Below are 17,816 nucleotides of genomic sequence, written 5' to 3' on the forward strand. Positions count from 1 at the left end.
CGCTTTAAGTCAAACACTCAGGAGCCTGAAGGCTTGTTCAGTTCAGCCCCAGATCCTGCTCCTGAGCCAGAGGCACCAGCACAGACAGTCTCCCTGTTCCCCCACCCCAGCTCAGTGGAGACTGGGTACATAGGTGGGAATAGGGGGACACCCTGATACCAGCCCCTGCCCATCTCTGAAGATCAGGAGGCAGCTCCCAGTCCTGAGCAGTTTGGCCAATGGTGGCTCCATTGAACAATCCCAATCTTTTCAGTCTCCCTTCAAATGAGTTTTTTCACATCCTTGAATCCCCTCTAATTCTGCTGTGTCCTTTTTTGAGGTGGGGTGATCAGAACAGCACACGGTATTCTAGATGAGGGTGTACCATTGATTTGTATGATGACATAATATATCTTCCCTGTTCTTCATTCCATTTTTTATGCATATAACAGCTTGTTAGCTTTTTTGACTACAGCTGCACACTGAACAGAGGTTTTCATTTAGCTGTCCACAATGATTACCAGGTCCTTTTCCTGAGTTGATCCAGTTAAAAGAGAACTGTACAAGGTGTAGGCATAGTTCATGTTTTTGCCTCCAATGTGCATTACTTGACCATTTATTTTTGTTGTAGTAATTTTAGGTGTTACCTGTAACTACAGGAGTGAAAATTGTCAGACAGAAATACAGTTTTCAACTGATTTCTTTCCTTGGCCTCCCCCATCCCCAAAGACAGTACCCTGCTGTGATATCAGTTTCCTCATCTTCCCTCCCCCCTTCAGGAAAATCTATTCCACAAATGAAACTGTTCACTACTTCATCTTTCTTTACAATTTTGGGATTATGCCCCCTCCTGCCAAGCTGTCAGACTAGCAGGGTTTCTGCATACAAGAGTAGTCAGTGGATTAAAAAAAAAAAAAAGTCACTGCCTTAAAGAATGAAGTGCTGCTTCTAGGCAGCAACACCAGCAATCTCTCTTTGAATGAGTGTTAGTGTGGCAGGGAGTGTAATTTAATATACATCATATCACAGCGAGCGAAATAAAACTTCTATTTGTTGGATTATTCTTGGTAATATAAATGGCAAAATGCAGTTGGACACAGTACTAACCTACCATTCTCACTGAAGTGATGGCATTGGGGACACAGAACTATAAAACTATTAGCTTAATCATATCATTCTTAACCCAGTTCTAAGGCCAGCAAGGGACAGACAGCTGAGCTGGAGGGGGGAACTGCCGCTGCTTCCAGGAGCTGCTTGAGGCCCAGATCCTTCACCCTTGACCCCCTCCTGTGCCCCAACTCCCTGAGCCAGCCCTGATCCCCTTCCTGCTCTCTGAACCCCTCGGTCCCAGCCCAGAGCACTCTCCTGCACCACCAGCCCTCATCCCCATCCCAGAGCCTGCACCCCCTGCCAGAACCCTCATCCCCCCATTCTCCAACCCCCTGCTCCAGACTGGAGCCCCCTCCTGCACCCTGAACTCCTCATTTCTGGCCCCACTCCACAGCCCACAGCTGGAGCCCTAACCCCCTCCCACACCGCAGTCACCAATTTCATGATCATTCATGGCCTGCCATACCCAGATGTGGCCCTCAGGCCAAAAAGTTTGCCCACCCCTATACTAGAGAAAGGCGCTGCACTTGTGTTCAATCACTTGTAGGCCAAGTAAAAAGCAGAAATAAGGAGAACTGGGTTTTTTATGTAGTGTTCTTAATTGATATTCAACATCAAAGCCCCAATCCTGCAGACACACATGTACCTGTTTGACATTATATGTGTGGGACTATTCACGTGCATAAATTTTTAACAGGTGCTTAAGTATTTGCATGATCGGGGGCCCAAGTTACCTTTCTGAAAATACTAGCAGCATATGGTGGAACAATCAGTGAAATTCAGAATAAAATCCATGACTCCTCAAACAAGCAAATACAAAATGAAACACTAGACATCAGGTGACAGTGAAGGGAGGTGTATCGACTCAGACCTCTCAAAAACTAACTGGTAGTATTATTGTCTTGTGAGCTTTTCCTTTTCCTTGTCCTCTCTCATTTTCCCCAATACTTGGCTTTTGGATCCCTGAGCCATTAAATCTTTAGGTACTATTGCAATCTACATAGTTTACTTATATTTTAATTTACATTCTGTAGTGTTGTGAAAAACTGATATTTGAATAAGTGATAAATGATCATGGAATATACAAGTAAGTGGAATAATATGATAGCATGTATATATATATTTTCTGCATAAAAATATTTTGTATACTACTGGCCTTTATATTATTATGCTTTGTATAATGGCATTACTGTATAATACTGTGTTTAATAATTTATGTAAAAAGAGTGGGTTCAAGTTAATATTTTTATAGATTTACAGTCTGGTTAGATTCCTGCTCTGTAGTGCAGGACTTTATAGTATCTCTAACGAGCTGATGATCAGAAAAGAAGTCTTGAGAGCTCTATGCAGCTTTTTTATTGTGACTGAGATGTCCTGCACTGGAGGTTCAGGAACCAAGGAATAGCAAAGGGCTGCTTGGGTCTAATGTTAAATCCTGAACCAAACCCCACTAGACCACAGCAAATCTGATCTGATCCCAAGACTGTCAAATTGTTTTCATATCCGGCCTGAGAAAATAATGAAAACGGAAGGACTAGCTGGCTTAAAATTGCAAACAATAGCATTGGGGCGACAGAACTTGGGGGTGGTGGTGAGGGGGTTAGCTCCGCGCAATTGAAATATTGTGGGGATTGAACTGTGTTTCTCTCCCCATGCATCACGTCCATGGGGGCAGTGGCAAGAACGGGACTGGGGGGACTGGAGCCATGCCCAGGATCAGACCAGGAAGTAGGAATGGGGTAAGAGGGGCCCTGATGCCAGTGCCTGTTGCGGGGAGTTGGTCCCGGGCCAGGTAGCCCTTTTCTCTCCCCAGCTGCAAAGAGTCCTCGATGTCAGGTGCTGGTGATAGGCCTGGACAATGGGCACTCAGTGGCGGGTCAGCGCAGAGGGAGCTGGGGAGGCTACAGCCAGGACTGGGCAGGAGAGCAGGGCCACCCAGACAGAGTTGTCCCCCTGAGGAACTGGGCACAAGTAGTGGAGAGGTAGGGACTGGAAGGGTTCTGCCAGGCAGGTGTCATTTCTGCTCCTGGGCCTTCCTGAGCTCTCCCACTGTCCTTTATATCTCCCAGCTTCCCTTCCTCTTCCCCCCCCCCAACTACCCCTTAAATTTCTCTGCCCCTCTCTGCTTCCAGATGGGGCCTCCATGAATTATGGGGCTTTTGCATCAATGGAATTGTGGGAAAAGATAAGGTAGTATCCCATGATCCCTGACAGTGATTATATTGCACTACAGGAAGAATCTACTCCTCAGCCTAAATAAATAAATAACAGTATTAGATTAGTAGATATAATGTATATTTTTGAATGTGTGATATTCCAGATGTATGCACCGAAGTATGCTAGAAAGATTTTTTTCGTATTGGCCCTGGTTACATGTCAGATTGAGGACCCTCCCACTTGCAGGCAATCATTTTCTCCATCCTTCTGTCTCCCTTTTTGAACCTCTTTCCCAGACACATTCCCGCCCTTCTCCTCAAAGTTGAGTATGAAAGTCGGTGCCCTTGTTACATAAGGTTGAGATGCTGCTATTTTCACTGCATTGAAGAAATTAGCTGTGCCTTGTGTTCAAATGAATTTTCACAAGTTTTGATGTCCCGTCCTTTCACTAATGTGGAATGGGAATTTCATCATAAAAAGTACAGGGAGCCAAGTGAGGATCGAACTTGTGCAGGGCCTTGAAGGTGAGGATGAAAACTTGCATATTTTAGAGCTCATAGATTCATACGGACCACTGTGATCATACAGTCTGAACTCCTGTATAACACAGGCCAGTGAACTTCCCCAAAATAATTCCTAGATCATATTTTTTAGAAAAACATCTAATCTGGATTTAAAAATATTCAGCGATGGAGACTCCACCACAACCCTTTGTAAATTGTTCCAGTGGTTGTTTACCCTCACTGTGAAAAATTTACATCTTATTTCCAGTCTGAATTTTCCTAGCTTCAACTTCCAGCCATTGGATAATGTTATCACTTATTCTGCTAGATTGAAGAGCCCACTATTAAATAAGTGTTCCCCATGTAGGTATTTGTAGAGTGTAATCAAGTCACCCCCTAATCTTCTCTTTAAACTGAATAGATAGACTCAAAGAATTCAATCACTATAAGGCATGTTTTCTAATCATTCAGTCATTCTTATGGCTCTTTTCTGAGCCCTCTCCAATCTACCAACATCATTCTTGAATTGTGGGTTCCAGAAATGGACACAGTATTCCACCAGTGCCAAATATAGAGGTAAAATAACCTCTCTACTCCTACACGAGATTCCCCTGTTTACGCATCCAAGGATTGCATTAGCTGCTTTGGGTACAGCAGCACATTGAGAGTTCATTTCAGCTGATTATTCACCACTACCCCCAATTTTTTTTCAGTCACTGCTTTCCAGTATAGCATCTCCCACCCTCTAAGTATGGCCCACATTCTTGGTTCCTAGCTATATCTATTTATATTTAGCTGTATTAAAATGCATATTGTTTGCTTGCACCTGTTTTACAATGCAGTCCAGATTTTTCTGAATCAGAGACATGTCCTCTTCATTATTTGCCACTTCCCCCAATTTTAGTGTCATCTGCCAACTTTATCAGTGATGATTTTATGTTTATAAAAATGTTAAATAGCATAGGGCCAAGAACCAATTCCTGCAGGACTCACTGGAAACACTCTGTGACAATTCCACATTTACAGTTACATTTTGAGATCTATCAGTTAGCTAGTTTTTAATCCATTTAATATGTGCTATGTTAATTTTATGTTTGCAGTGTTGTACCAGTCTTGGCCCCAGGATATTTGAGAGACAAGGTGGGTGAGGTAATATCTTCTTCAGGTCAGAAAAGTTCTGTGTAGCTCAAAAGCTTGTCTCTTGCATCAACAGAAGTTGGTCCAATAGAAGATATTATCTCACTCACCTCGTGTCTCATATTAATTTTATATTGTTTTAGTTCTTTTTAATCAAAATGTGTGGAACCAAATCAAGTGCCTTAAAGAAGTCTAAGTATATTATGTCAACACTATTAGCTGTATCAACCAAACTTGTAATCTCATCAAAAAAAGATACCGTTAGTTTGACGGGATCTATTTTCCATAAACCCATGTTGATTTTCATTAATTACATTACCCTCCTTTAATTCTTTATTAATCAAGTCCCATATATTCTTTCTTAATGGAACTGTTGATAGGGGAATTGTTTATCTTGTCCAGAATCGATGTAAGGCTAACAGGCCTGTACTTAATTGTGCCATTCCAGATTAATAGCCCTGGAGACTGAAGTCCTCCATTTATCCAAAGAAGAAATGCATGAACAGCAACAGCAGTGTACCATGTTGAATAGCACAACATGTCTCAGTCCTGACCCCAAGAGGTCACCTCTCAGGTGAGAGGGCCACCAATTACTCTGCAGGGCCATGCATTCCTTGCACTTTGCAGATAATGCAACAACAACAAAAAGTCTCACTGACAAGTGCCACTTTGTGGCGATGCAACATACTGTAGTAGACACAAATGTCTAGAGTAGCCACCAAACAGCAATTATTGCAAATAAAATAATTCTTAACTTCTGGTTATCAGATCTGACATAAGATATTAACACTTATCAAGGCATTACTTTTTAAAGGGCATTTTTATCAACTGCATAGTATATTTTATATAATGTTTATATTTATGTTTATATTTATCCTGATGCTCCACAATATCTTGCTAAACTAAGCTGTCAGCTTCTAATCACATAACAATCACTCAGTATTTTAAGGAAGTGGTATTTTAGAAATCCTCTTTAGAATTATACTGATTCAAGATGCATCTCTGTAATGCAGTTCACTGTTTTTCAATGTCAGATGGTAGGACCTGATCCAAAACCCACTGACATAATTGAAAAGGACCCCATTGACTTTGATGGAATTGGATCAGGCCCTTATTGAGTGTGTTGAATCAATGTACGCGTGCAATTGAATTGCTATAAAAATAATCTGTTAAAAACTCCAGATTTCTTAATTTTAGTTTCAAGTTTCCAAGGGGAACAACAGTGAAGGGATACTTTTTTAAAAAAAATTCTGAAAAATACTTTAATCAATGTCTTTTTTAAAAAGGCATAGTTGAGTTATTTAATGTAATAATTAAAATGGCCTCGCAAAAGTCCCATAAAAATGTAACCAACTCAGATACAAAATCAATTCACCTGCTTTATTACTGTCTTTATTATTATAATGAAAATGAGTCACTTTACAATACTTTCCTCATCCCCCCAAAAATCCACACCTTTGTCAAGAATTTGTATTAAATTATTTTCCCCTCACCAGTTACAATAAACATAAAATAAGTTTAAGTATGTCTTAAACGTAAGCTTTCACTTACAATTATTAGGCTTGTATCTAAATATTTCTGCATTTTCATCATAGCAGGATTATTTTATTATTGTCTACTCTTAAGAGTGGAAAAAAAATCTAAATGAACTTTGCTTATTTCTTTATCTAAGTTTCTTTTTTTCCACCCATCTTTTTCTCTCAACTAATTTTCTGGCTGAAATCTTTGGGGCAGTGATGTTAGATGCATGTTTATCACAGAGCCTACCATAAATGCCTTCATCTTTGAATTCGCTGTACAGGAGACTTAAGAAAATAAAGTGTTTAATACCATCACCAGTTTCCACACTGTATTGGATACAAATAGACAATCCCTGCCCTGAAGAGCTCACAGTTCTCCCAGTGTATACTCAAGGGGTGCTGAAACAATTTGTATAGGGGAGATGCCTTTGAGCAAAACTGTAAACCCTGTCTGTATATGACAAAACCCACTTCAAGCCAGGGGTGCAGCAGCACCCCTAGTTCCAGTACCTATGTACTCGCATCCAGATCAAATTCATCATCTGCACAGTGGTCCTGGGAATAATGTTGAAAAATTGCTTTTTTTGAGTAAGCTTCTTTTGATGGACAGTATCATAGTCCTGCCTCCCTCCCCCAAACACACATACACAACCTAGCTTTAATGTAGAAAGATGTAAAAAGAGTGATTTGTAGATCATCTTCTAGTTCTATAACAGGTTTATCAAGACAAATATACTTAGATGTCTTGTGTGTTAGAAAAGTTGTACTGTTTTAACTAAACTTAAATTTAAAATTGATTTAAATGCAGCTCAAACCCTTTTTGAGCAAAGGTTAAACCAGTTAAAATGTATCTGCATTAGGGGGTTGTACTGATTTAACTCAATTTTAAATCACTGGAGTTAAACCCATGTAACTTTTTTTACTGCAGATACATATAAATAGTTAATAGTGATCACCATCTTGTGGCTACAACCTGTAATGCTCTAGAGTACAAAGTATTTTGACTGCCTGGTGGATTCCATCAGAAAGAGAGAATGAGCCATTTTCTGACTCTGCTTGGTACTATAGTTAATGAACACTGGGATAGATGAGAAAAATTTGTCAGTAAAATTACAACTAAAGGTTGATTTAAAATCAGCAGTAGGACTGGAATGCCACAAATGTATAGCAGTTAAGACAATTTAGTGGTGTACTTTTAGTACAATGCTGTGCAACCTCAGAGATGTAAGGCCAGGGAACATCAGGGATTTAATTTCATAGCTGAAGTTCCTAGACTGGGAGATCTGTAGAAATAGTGTATTTGATCTCTCTTGGAAAGATATGTATCATGTTGCTATTAAGTAATCCCCCCATAATCCTCTCCCTAGGCATTGTCTGCCTTTAGTTGCAAGGGTGGGTTGAAATGAAGTTAGGCTCAAGAGTAGTGCCCCCACTCAATAAAAAAAAATCAGAACAAATAAAAACTTAGACTTTGAGGAAAAGAAGACAGAAAAATTGCAGCCACATGTTTGTGCACAATGGACTATGTAAAGGGAATCTGGTCAAGATATTATTGGAACCTGAATGGTTACTCAGTGCCACGAAGCAAAATCTGTTTTTCTACCTTTGCCACCTTTAGTTGAGATGAAAGAATTAGAAATAGAAAGCAGTTACATAAGGGGAAAGTAAAATAACCTGTCCCTATTGTACTTCTGTGGTCATTTGTGCAGAGCTATGTGGCACAAGCAATCCTCCCCCTTTGTTGTATTCTATCATAAATTACTTTGTATTATTTTCCAGGGGATAGGAAATTTGTTAGGTAAAAATATTAATGATATTGGCACTCTGGTTGTAAGTAATATCCAAGTGAATGTCAGAGAGAATAGATCACATTTTTTTCACCATGTTTAATAAAGATTTCAGGATAGGTGGATTCTCTTAGTTTTTACTGAGAGTTTCATAGACACTATGAAACAGACCTCAATTTGGCAATTGTCTAAAGTTTCTGCCTTATCAGTTAAAAAAGTCTAGAACTATCAACAGACTCATGTAATGGTCATCATACAACAGGTAGGGGAACTGGGAAAACAGAGGTTGTATCATTTTTGCACAATCCTAGCAGCCAGTTAAATCTCAGCAAACCCTCTACTCCCGTGGTGGGCAGCCTGTGGGCCGCACACGGCCCATCAGGGTAATCTGCTGGTGGCCGCCAGACTGTTCGTTTACATTTGTACTGCCGCCTGCAGCTCCCAGTGGCCACTGTTTGCCGTTCCTGGCCAATGGGATATTCAGGAAGTGGCACAGGCCACAGGGACATGCTGTCCGCCACTTCCTGCAGTTCTCATTGGCCAGGAACGGCAAACTGCGGCCACTGGGAGCTGCGGGCGGCTGTGCAAATGTAAACAAACTGTCTGGTGGCCACCAGCGGTTTACCCTGATGGGCTGCAGGTTGCCCACTACTGCTGTGCACCATGACATTAATATTACTCAGGCAAGTGCAGAAACTGGAGGATTGAGCGAGGAAACGTTTATCTTTTGGCACTAATCGCCAGTGCTAATGATTCCCTACTGTGCATTTTCTGTCTATTGGTGGCGTTCCCCAATTACTTTAATCAATTCCAAACCCCTAACCTTCAGGGCATGGTGAAGGAATGGGAAATTAACTGAAGGATTGAAACCCAGGTTTCCAGTATAGTATTTCCAAATCTGAAGGCCAGATCAAGCTCTCTAGTACACAGCAAAAGGGGGTGGGGAGAATATAGGCGCACAAATAATGGCAGATATGACTAAACATAGAGCACAAAGAGCAAAGGTTATGTGACATGCTTGTCCCCCAGATAGAAGGATGTTACACATTTTGTGTGTAGTATGATGAATGGGACCAGAGAAAAAGGGTCAGGTTTCTGGAGGAACCTAGTTTGCTGCATTACCTGGAGTTTAGGAATGTGAGCTGTTGCCTAAACTGCTACTGGACAAATACAGGCCTCTTTACATTTCCTACAACTGCTTGCCTTCTGCATCACCTACTGCTAAGGAAACAGTGATTGTGGAGGCAGTGTGTAGAGCTGGCGTGCAAACACTCAGTGCAGCATGCTCACCTATTAAAAGGTGTGTTATCCAGAAGGAAATTCCATCTAAAGTTATACCAAGCTGAACAGCATTAACTTTGGCTCTATAGTTTCTTTCTCCTTTTTGAGAGGGGTGAGGGGTTGGTTGGTGTATTGCTGTAGCTGAGATACCAAGGGCTACATTATTCATGAGAGCACCATGCTATGATTGACATTGACTCCACACTGATGCCCTGAGAACTGTGGAGGAACCAAGATGCCCCAGGAATCCTTATGTTCCATGCAGCTGCTAACTCCTTATCCCCTTAGTACCCTGAGATTTCTGCACAGGAAATGGCAGAGAGCTCTCTAGCTTTTCTTAGGGTTGAAATCTCCAGGAATTCATCCAACCAAAGTTGCATCACATGACATAATCTTTAACTAAAGATTAATCTTTAATTCCTGGAGACTCCAGGACAATCCTGGAGGGTTGGCAATCCTAGCTTTTCTCTTAGCACATTTTTACATAGAAGGACTTGATGGTCCTTTTATCATGTCTACACTGTGATAAAATACCTGTGGCTCCAACTCTCAGAGCCCAGATCAGCTGACTTGGGCTCAGGCTGCAGGGCTAAAAATTGCAGTGTAGACATTTTGGGCTCAGGCTGGAGCCCAGGCTCTAAGACTCTCCCGCATCGCAGACCTCACATCTTCGGCTCCAGCACATGCCTGCGTATCTACACTGCAATTTTACAGCCCAAGCCCGAGTCAACTGACCGAGGCTAGCAATGGGTGTGCTGGGGGGTCTTTTATCATGGAATAGGTGTACCTGATATTGCCATGAATTGGCAGTCATGTCACTTGTCTGACAACACTGCAGTGTTGCTAAAACTAACTGAAAGGGCAGACTGAAAACAACAAAGAAACACTGAGAGCATGTTATATGGCTGAAGTGATTTTATTATAGATTTTTTTTCTCTTCTGCTTGGTTCAACTTTATTCAGGGTTGAAGCCTTGCGTGATGCAGCCTCTGCTATGGAACAAGAAAAAGAAACCCTGCTAGAAATGATCCACAATATACAGAACAGCCAAGATATGAGGCACATCAGTGAAGGTGAGAGCCTGCCTTTTCCTAGATTCTCATTTGAAACTTGTTTTGGAGAAATCAGTGGATACAATCCTAAATCACAGTTAGTGTATGCGTTTTACTTGCAGCTCAGTTGAACTATTTGAAAGTGGTGAGGGAACAGAATAAATGTAAGTCTGTTTGAGGTAATGTAGTGTTAGTTAGATGGATCCTGTTACCTTAGTAGCCTTTTACACCTGACAATTCAAAATCAGATAAGCATTACTGCATATGTGAAAATTACCCTTTTGTCCTGCCCAGCCCATCACCACCTTTTCAAAGTCAGGGTCAGCTCACCTTTGCTCCTGGTGGGGGAGGACTTTATTTAGACATATGGAAACTGGTGGACACAATTGAGTTTCAGCTGTCTCTAAAGGGGAGAATTGGCCTATTAGGCAGTTGTATTTATCCTTTCTCCTCTTACAGAGGTTTCTTAGCAGCCTCTCCCTAAATGTAATTGTAACTTTAGCGCCCTCGTGGCCAAGATGGAGTCTGCTCTGCAGGCAGCTCTGGCCAAGAGAAGGTGCGCGCAGGAATGGAGCAGGAGAAAGCCCTTCCACCCCAGGGGCACCTGTTCCAGACCACCCAGAGTGAACACCCCCACACACCCACCCACAGGAGAAGTACAATGGATATAACAAAGGGAGATATTTATTTACAGAGGGATGAGAGGAGAAAAACAACAAGGGGAAGTATAGGGGGAGCAGTAAAACAGGGTTGCATCCAAGCCAAGGCCCCACAGGCCCAGTGGTAGCACAGTCTGGAGGGGCAGACGCTGAGCAATGTGTCTGCACACAGAGTTCAGGAGTCCTGAGCAAAGTTCCAGTCCAGTGGTGAGTCTTGGGTGCTCCTGGTCGTCTTTGGTGCCAGTGAACTTTCCCCAACAAACCCTCCGGTGCCCTCTTCTGCCGCTCTCTGCAAAGTCTCACAGAGCGACCACCTCCCCACTTAACTCCTTGTTCCCAATGCAGAGTCACAAGCCCCAGTACTCAGCCCCATGCAGCTCTGGGCAGCCGTGATACTGGGTCCAGCTCCGGCCTGTCCTTCTCGGGTGATTCCTCCCTGGCACAGGGCTCCTCCTGGCTCCTGTCCTGGGGTGTCCCCCATCAGCCGCCCTGTCCTTCCCAGGCTCTAGGCAGGTTCTCTGCTGCTTCCTTTGCAAGGGCCTGTGGGCTGCTGCCTCTCTCTCCATCCCAGCTCTAGTGCCACCCCCTGGAGTTTCTCTCCTTTTTTCTCACTCTCCCCCTCCCCCAGGAAAAAGATTTAAAGGGGCCCTGCTCTCTAAACCCCAAAGGGGTTACATAATCCTCACAGGTTACCTGGATATTCAGGTGACCGTCCATTGGATGAATGAGACCTTGCCCATTATGTTTATTAAAAGTCAAGCCGGGAAGTATTCTATTAATCATTGGTTACAATCTGTACTGTCCCCCAATAGCAGAAAGGGTACTAGCTTCTGTCAAACAAGCAGTTCTTAACCAGACAGCTAAAGAAACAAGTCTCTTGCCAGTGGTGATCTTGCTGATTTCGCCCTGTTTTTAACCATCCTCTTTTGTGTAATAGTATCAAGAAGGTTGTGACACAGCAAGGCTGATATCATCTGGAAATCATCCTTTGGTTTCCTGGTTCCTTTAATTTTATTTGTTTTTTGACAGAATATAGCATGGAAACTGTACTAGATACCCACTCATAAAATGGGTGTGTTCCTATTAGTAAAAAACATAAAATAAAGTAAGATATTTTTGGTGCTAGCAGTATTCCCCATTATAAGTACAGGGAATACTTGAAGTACCTTCTCAAACTTGAAATATGCTGTATACCATTAGAAGAAAATATTTCATCTGCTTCCACTGTAGCCATAAGGAAAAACCAGGTGTCCAAAGACTTCTGAAAAATCTAAATAGCAGCTGATGAGGTGATGTTATCTAACTAACAGACACTAATTGGGGAAGATTGGCTGGCTCATGAGTGGTACCATTCTTTTTATTGAAAGATTGCAGAGGGTGATGCTGAGTAAGAGCTTGTCTACACTTAGAGCACTGCATTGGTGCAGCTATAGTGCTTAGTGAAGATGCTACCTATATCGACAGAAGAGCTTCTCCTGTCCACGTGGATACTCCACCTCCCCAAGAAGCAGCAGCTATGTCAATGGGAGAAGCCCTCCCGTCGACATAATGCTGTATACACTAGGAACTTATGTAGGTACAACTACGTCACCCAGAGATGTTGATTTTCCACACTCCTGAGCAGGGCCGGCTCCAGACCCCAGCGCACGAAGCGCGCGCTTGGGGCGGCGTCCCGCAGGAGGGCGGCGGGCGGCTCCGGCGGACCTCCTGCAGGCATGCCTGCGGAAGGTCCGCTGGTCCCGCGGCGCCGGTGGACTTCCCGCAGACGTGCCTGCAGAGGGGCCGCTGGTCCCGTGGCTCCAGTGGAGCATCCGCAGGCACGTCTGCGAGAGGTCCACCGGCGCCGCGGGACCAGCGACCAGCAGAGCGCCCCCCGCGGCGTGCCGCCCTGCTTGGGGCGGTGGAAATCCTAGAGCCGCCCCTGCTCCTGAGCAACGTAGTTATGCCGACATAAATTCCTTGTGTAGATCAAGCCTTAGTTATTTATCTGCCCTGATAAATATCTTATGTAGGATTCCACAAGGATCTATCATGTTATCCTTGTGAACAGTGCTCTAAAAATACAGTTCACTCAGCCAGTGTAAGGTCAAATCATAGCCCCTTCCTGGCATTTCATTTTATTAACAAACATTAATAAGTTAAGAAACCAATCTACCCCTTCTCTCCATGCAGAGTTGCACTACTGCATAGCATGCAAGAACTAATGCAACAAGTCCAATAAGGTGCTCTTTATCCAGTTCTGTTTTATGTAGCAAAATACTTATTTAATTTTTTTTGTAGCTCTGCTACATGTTTATGTAGATGCTGTGACTGTAGTGGCTTAGTTCACATGTTTTCCTGTCATGAAGAAAAAAAAGCACTGAAGTGTAATTCAGTTCAGGAAAGTGACTGAAAGTGGTATACTCTTATTCAGATAGGACTCTGAACAAAAGCAGTAGTGTTAGGATATAGATATTCAGGCCTGTCTGCAAAGGTCTATACTTTAAGAATTTAGGTATATTCTTATCACTTAGCTAGTTATAGAGGTATAAAAGAAAGAATAAAAAATCACTGTCTGTGTAGTGGCCTTCTCTTACTGTGACAGTCTGAGGCCTGGTTTTTTAGCAGCCATAAACTGGGAAATGTATGGTCACGTCCTCACATTCCAAACTAGTCTAATTAAAATACCGTATATTCCGGCGTATAAGGCGACGGGGCGTATAAGACGACCCCCTAATTTTTTCATTAAAAAATTAGTTTTGCCATATACTTGCCGTATAAGACGACCCCCCCCCTTCTGCGGGGGGAAGTCAGAGGGCTCTGGGCTGCCCGCCATGGCGGGGAGCCCAGAGCCTTTTAAATCCTAGCCGCGGCGGGGAGTCAGAGGGCTCTGGGCTGCCCGCTGCGGCGGGGAGCCCAGAGCCTTTTACACCCCAGCCGCGGCTAGGATTTAAAAGGCTCTGGGCTCCCCGCTGCAGCGGGCCGCGCAGAGCCTTTTAGATCCCAGCCGCGGCCGGGAGTCAGAGGGCTCTGGGCTCCCCGCCGCGGCGGGGAGCCCAGAGCCTTTTACACCCCAGCCGCGGATAGGATTTAAAAGGCTCTGGGCTCCCCGCCGCAGCGGGCAGCCCAGAGCCTTTTAGATCCCAGCCGCGGCGGGGAGCCCAGAGCCTTTTACACCCCAGCCGCAGCTGGTATTTAAAAGGCTCTGGGCTCCCCGCCGCAGCGGGCAGCCCAGAGCCCTCTGACTCCCGGCCGCGGCTGGGGTGTAAAAGGCTCTGCGCTGCCTGCTGCGGCGGGGAGCCCAGAGCCTTTTAAATCCTAGCCGCGGCGGGAAGTCAGAGGGCTCTGCGCTGCCCGCTGCGGCGGGGAGCCCAGAGCCTTTTAAATCCCAGCCGCGGTCGGGAGTTTATACCCGGCGTATAAGACGACCCCCGATTTTTGGGGGTTGTTTTTTAGCCCAAAAACCCGTCTTATACGCCGGAAAATACGGTAAGGCAATCTGGGGCTGTTAGGAAGGTGATTCAATCTATCACCTCCAGAGAAAGGAAAGAGCCTAGAAATTTAGTTTGATAGTTTTCTCTCTGGTAAGAACTCACTTATCAATAGACACAGCTGCAGAACCCTTATGTCTGTATAGATGTAGTTGTGAAATCCTCACTTCTGTATTGTTTTGTATGTTTATTTGCATGGTCTCTGTCTGGTTCTGTGATAGTTTATACCTAGCAAAATTAATTATACAGCAGTTAGAAACAAATTAAGGTGGTGGGATATAATTGGTTAGCTAATCATGTTACAATATGTTAGGATTGGTTAGGTAAATTTTAGTAGAATGATTGGTTAAGGTATAGCTGAAAATATTACTATATAAATTAGGGGCAAACAGGAAGTAAGTTGGGATTCGAAAATAAGGAAAAGGAACTTGAATTTAAGCTTGCTGGAAGTTCACCCCACTAAACATTGAATTGTTTGCACCTTTGGACTTCGGGTATTGTTGCTCTCTGTTCATGCGAGAAGGACCAGGGAAGGGTGAGAGTGAAGGAATAAGCTCTCTAACAAGTATATTGCCTCATTGCAGTAACATGTAACCTTTTACTGCTTTTTTTACTGCTGTTTGCACTGCAGAGCCAACACAGCTAATATTAAGAAGCAGGATTCTATTCCATTTTGTGCATCATCAACAGACTTGTCTAATAAGTTCCAGGCAGTTATATACATGCAAGCCAGCTGAAAGAATGAGGTTGGCCAGGTGTTAGAGCGTCCAATTTAGCATGCAGAACCATTATTATTGGAGATAATGCATGAGATGGAGGAACTGAGCTTGACTCTCAAGGACCAGGCTGCGATAGAAAGGCTGGCAGTTAGATTGTAATTGTAAACTGAGTACCTTTGGTCTAACATTGAGACACAAATTTAGGACTCCTTCATTTTTACAGTCACTGTTCAAAATAGAATAACCAATTAAACTTTCTGATCTGCTTTAAAAATATTTTTATTTCAAACCCACAGCAGAGATGTGTATATACTACATACACTAGGGTAATTTGATTGTATGTGTGAAGCTGTTCATACCTAAAAGAGCTAGTTTGTAAATCAGAAAATTTTATTTTTAAATTTAGGTGAAAGAGAAGAACTTTGCCTGACTGCCAGTCGTCTGATGGGCCGAACCCTCACTGTTGAGGTTTCTGTAGAAACAATACGAAACCCACAGCAGCAGGAAGCCCTTTTCCACGCCACAAGAATGATTGATGAAGTAGTCAATAAACTCCTTGATGATCTGGAAGGTTACAAAAGCCATTTAATGTCACTTTATGGTGCATGCACATCAGAGGTACCATCTGGACCCATTGATCAGAAATTTCAGTCTGTTGTAATTGGATGCGCTATTGAAGATCAAAAGAAAATCAAAAGGAGACTAGAGACTCTGCTTAGAAATATAGAAAACTCTGAAAAGTCAATCATGTTGTTAGAACATCCAAAATCAACTGTCCAACAGCTGTGCAACAACGAACAGGGTTAAAGTAGTACTAGCTAATTGGACAGATCAAAGTTAAGTCTCCATAAAGAATGCACGGAATGCAAAGAAAATGTTACTTTTTAGCACTAAACTAATAATACTTTAGAGTGCTGGGTGCAAATATTAAATACTGATAGCACTGCCTTAGGTATCAGAAAGAACATAGATATTTTCTTTCACAGTGAAGATGTGATCTAAGAATGCTATCAGGTTTGCTCCTCTAGACTTGAACTTTATTGGTACTGCTGCTGCAAATTGTAATTAATGTACTTCTGCTGCACTCTTAAAGCTAATCTAATTTTTTTCTCTTAAGTTTTTGAAAACTTAAGCTGTTGTGTCATGTACTAAGATTTCACCTAGCACATTTTTTTTCCCTTTGGTGAATATTCTGTATGAAACAGACTTATGGGAAAAAGACAAGTCATGCAATAAACAGGAACAAAAAGGTGATATGCCACACTCCATTTTTTAGTAATGAATAACTTTGTTAGTTACTTGGCACTGTAGTGCAAGATGCTTTACAGAAAATGATAAGAATTGACCCTATTTTACAGACATTGTGGTAAAATAACACAAGGTCACACAGGAGGCTGGGAATAGAACCCAGTTCTTCTGACTAAGGGCAGGTCTTCACTACCCGCCAGATCGGTGGGTAGAGACCGATCTGTCGGGGATCGATTTATTGTGTTTCATCTAGATGCGGATAAATAGATCCCTGAACGCGCTCCCCGTCGACTCCGGAACTCCAGCTTGCGCGAGGCGGAAGCGGAATCGACGGGGGAGCGGCAGCGGTCAACTCGCCACCATCCTCACAGCCAGGTAAGTCGACCTAAGATACAACTTCATCTATTCACGTAGCTGAAGTTGCATGTTAGGTTGACCCCCCCCCCCCCAAGTGTAGACCATGCTCCATCCACTGAATGCTGCTGCCTTCTAGACTGTTTATTAACTAATGCTCAGTTTGGGGCTGCTGTGGGCTAATGATTTCAGAGTAACTTACAAGAGGAGTTATGCAGAACTGCTTTCATGTCCTGCAAATCAAAGATACTTTTTTTTCCCGTTAATCCTCTACGAAGCATAACAAAGTGAAACAGCTGGATCCACAAACATTTTAAAATGGATTATATTCAGTTCTGGGGTAAGCAGATGCTGCTCTCATTAAAATCAATGTAAATTGCTTCTGCTCATGCCAAAGTGGAGGTTAGCCCATTTTCCCAAAACACAAATATCTTTTTCATGTTCATCACTGGTGTTTGTTATAAAAGCGAAAACTTTTATAGATCTTCCTATTTGTACACCGTGTTTCATAATGTCAAACACTGGGTGAAGTTGATTATTAAATGAAATTTTAATAACAAGAAAAATCAAATGCTTCAAGGAGTGTTTGTTAAATGCATTCATTCTGAAGTTTGAGTGAAGCAATAGTTCAGTAAGATGCACGAAACCCACTGCTAATGATGGTTTGCAGCACTGAGGGTTTGTTCCCAAAACTCCCACTTACAGATAAGTTAACATAATTAATCTGTTTTATGCACTGGGGTTGTAATGTTTGTAATGCGTTCTGTATTCAATTTTTTTTTAAATGTCCATCAGCAAAGATGTATGTAACAGGGCTTGTAAAATATTCAATAACATCTCT

The 17,816-nt window shown here is 42.8% G+C and overlaps 1 protein-coding gene across 4 annotated transcripts in view; it reads left to right on the forward strand.

Annotated features, from left to right (window-relative positions):
- Positions 1-17,074, forward strand: part of BAG2 (BAG cochaperone 2) — a 31,247-nt gene extending 14,173 nt beyond the window's left edge. For all 4 annotated transcript variants that reach the window (XM_045008502.1, XM_045008499.1, XM_045008500.1 and 1 more), the window contains exons 2-3: positions 10,437-10,546; positions 15,780-17,074. In XM_045008502.1, the coding sequence (XP_044864437.1) occupies positions 10,437-10,546; positions 15,780-16,180 (511 nt within the window). In that variant the 3' untranslated portion in view covers positions 16,181-17,074. The remainder of the gene's footprint in view (positions 1-10,436; positions 10,547-15,779) is intronic.
- Positions 17,075-17,816: the final 742 nt, after the last annotated feature.

The sequence above is a fragment of the Mauremys mutica genome, chromosome 3 (genome assembly GCF_020497125.1).
Source record: "Mauremys mutica isolate MM-2020 ecotype Southern chromosome 3, ASM2049712v1, whole genome shotgun sequence".
Taxonomy (NCBI): domain Eukaryota; kingdom Metazoa; phylum Chordata; order Testudines; family Geoemydidae; genus Mauremys; species Mauremys mutica.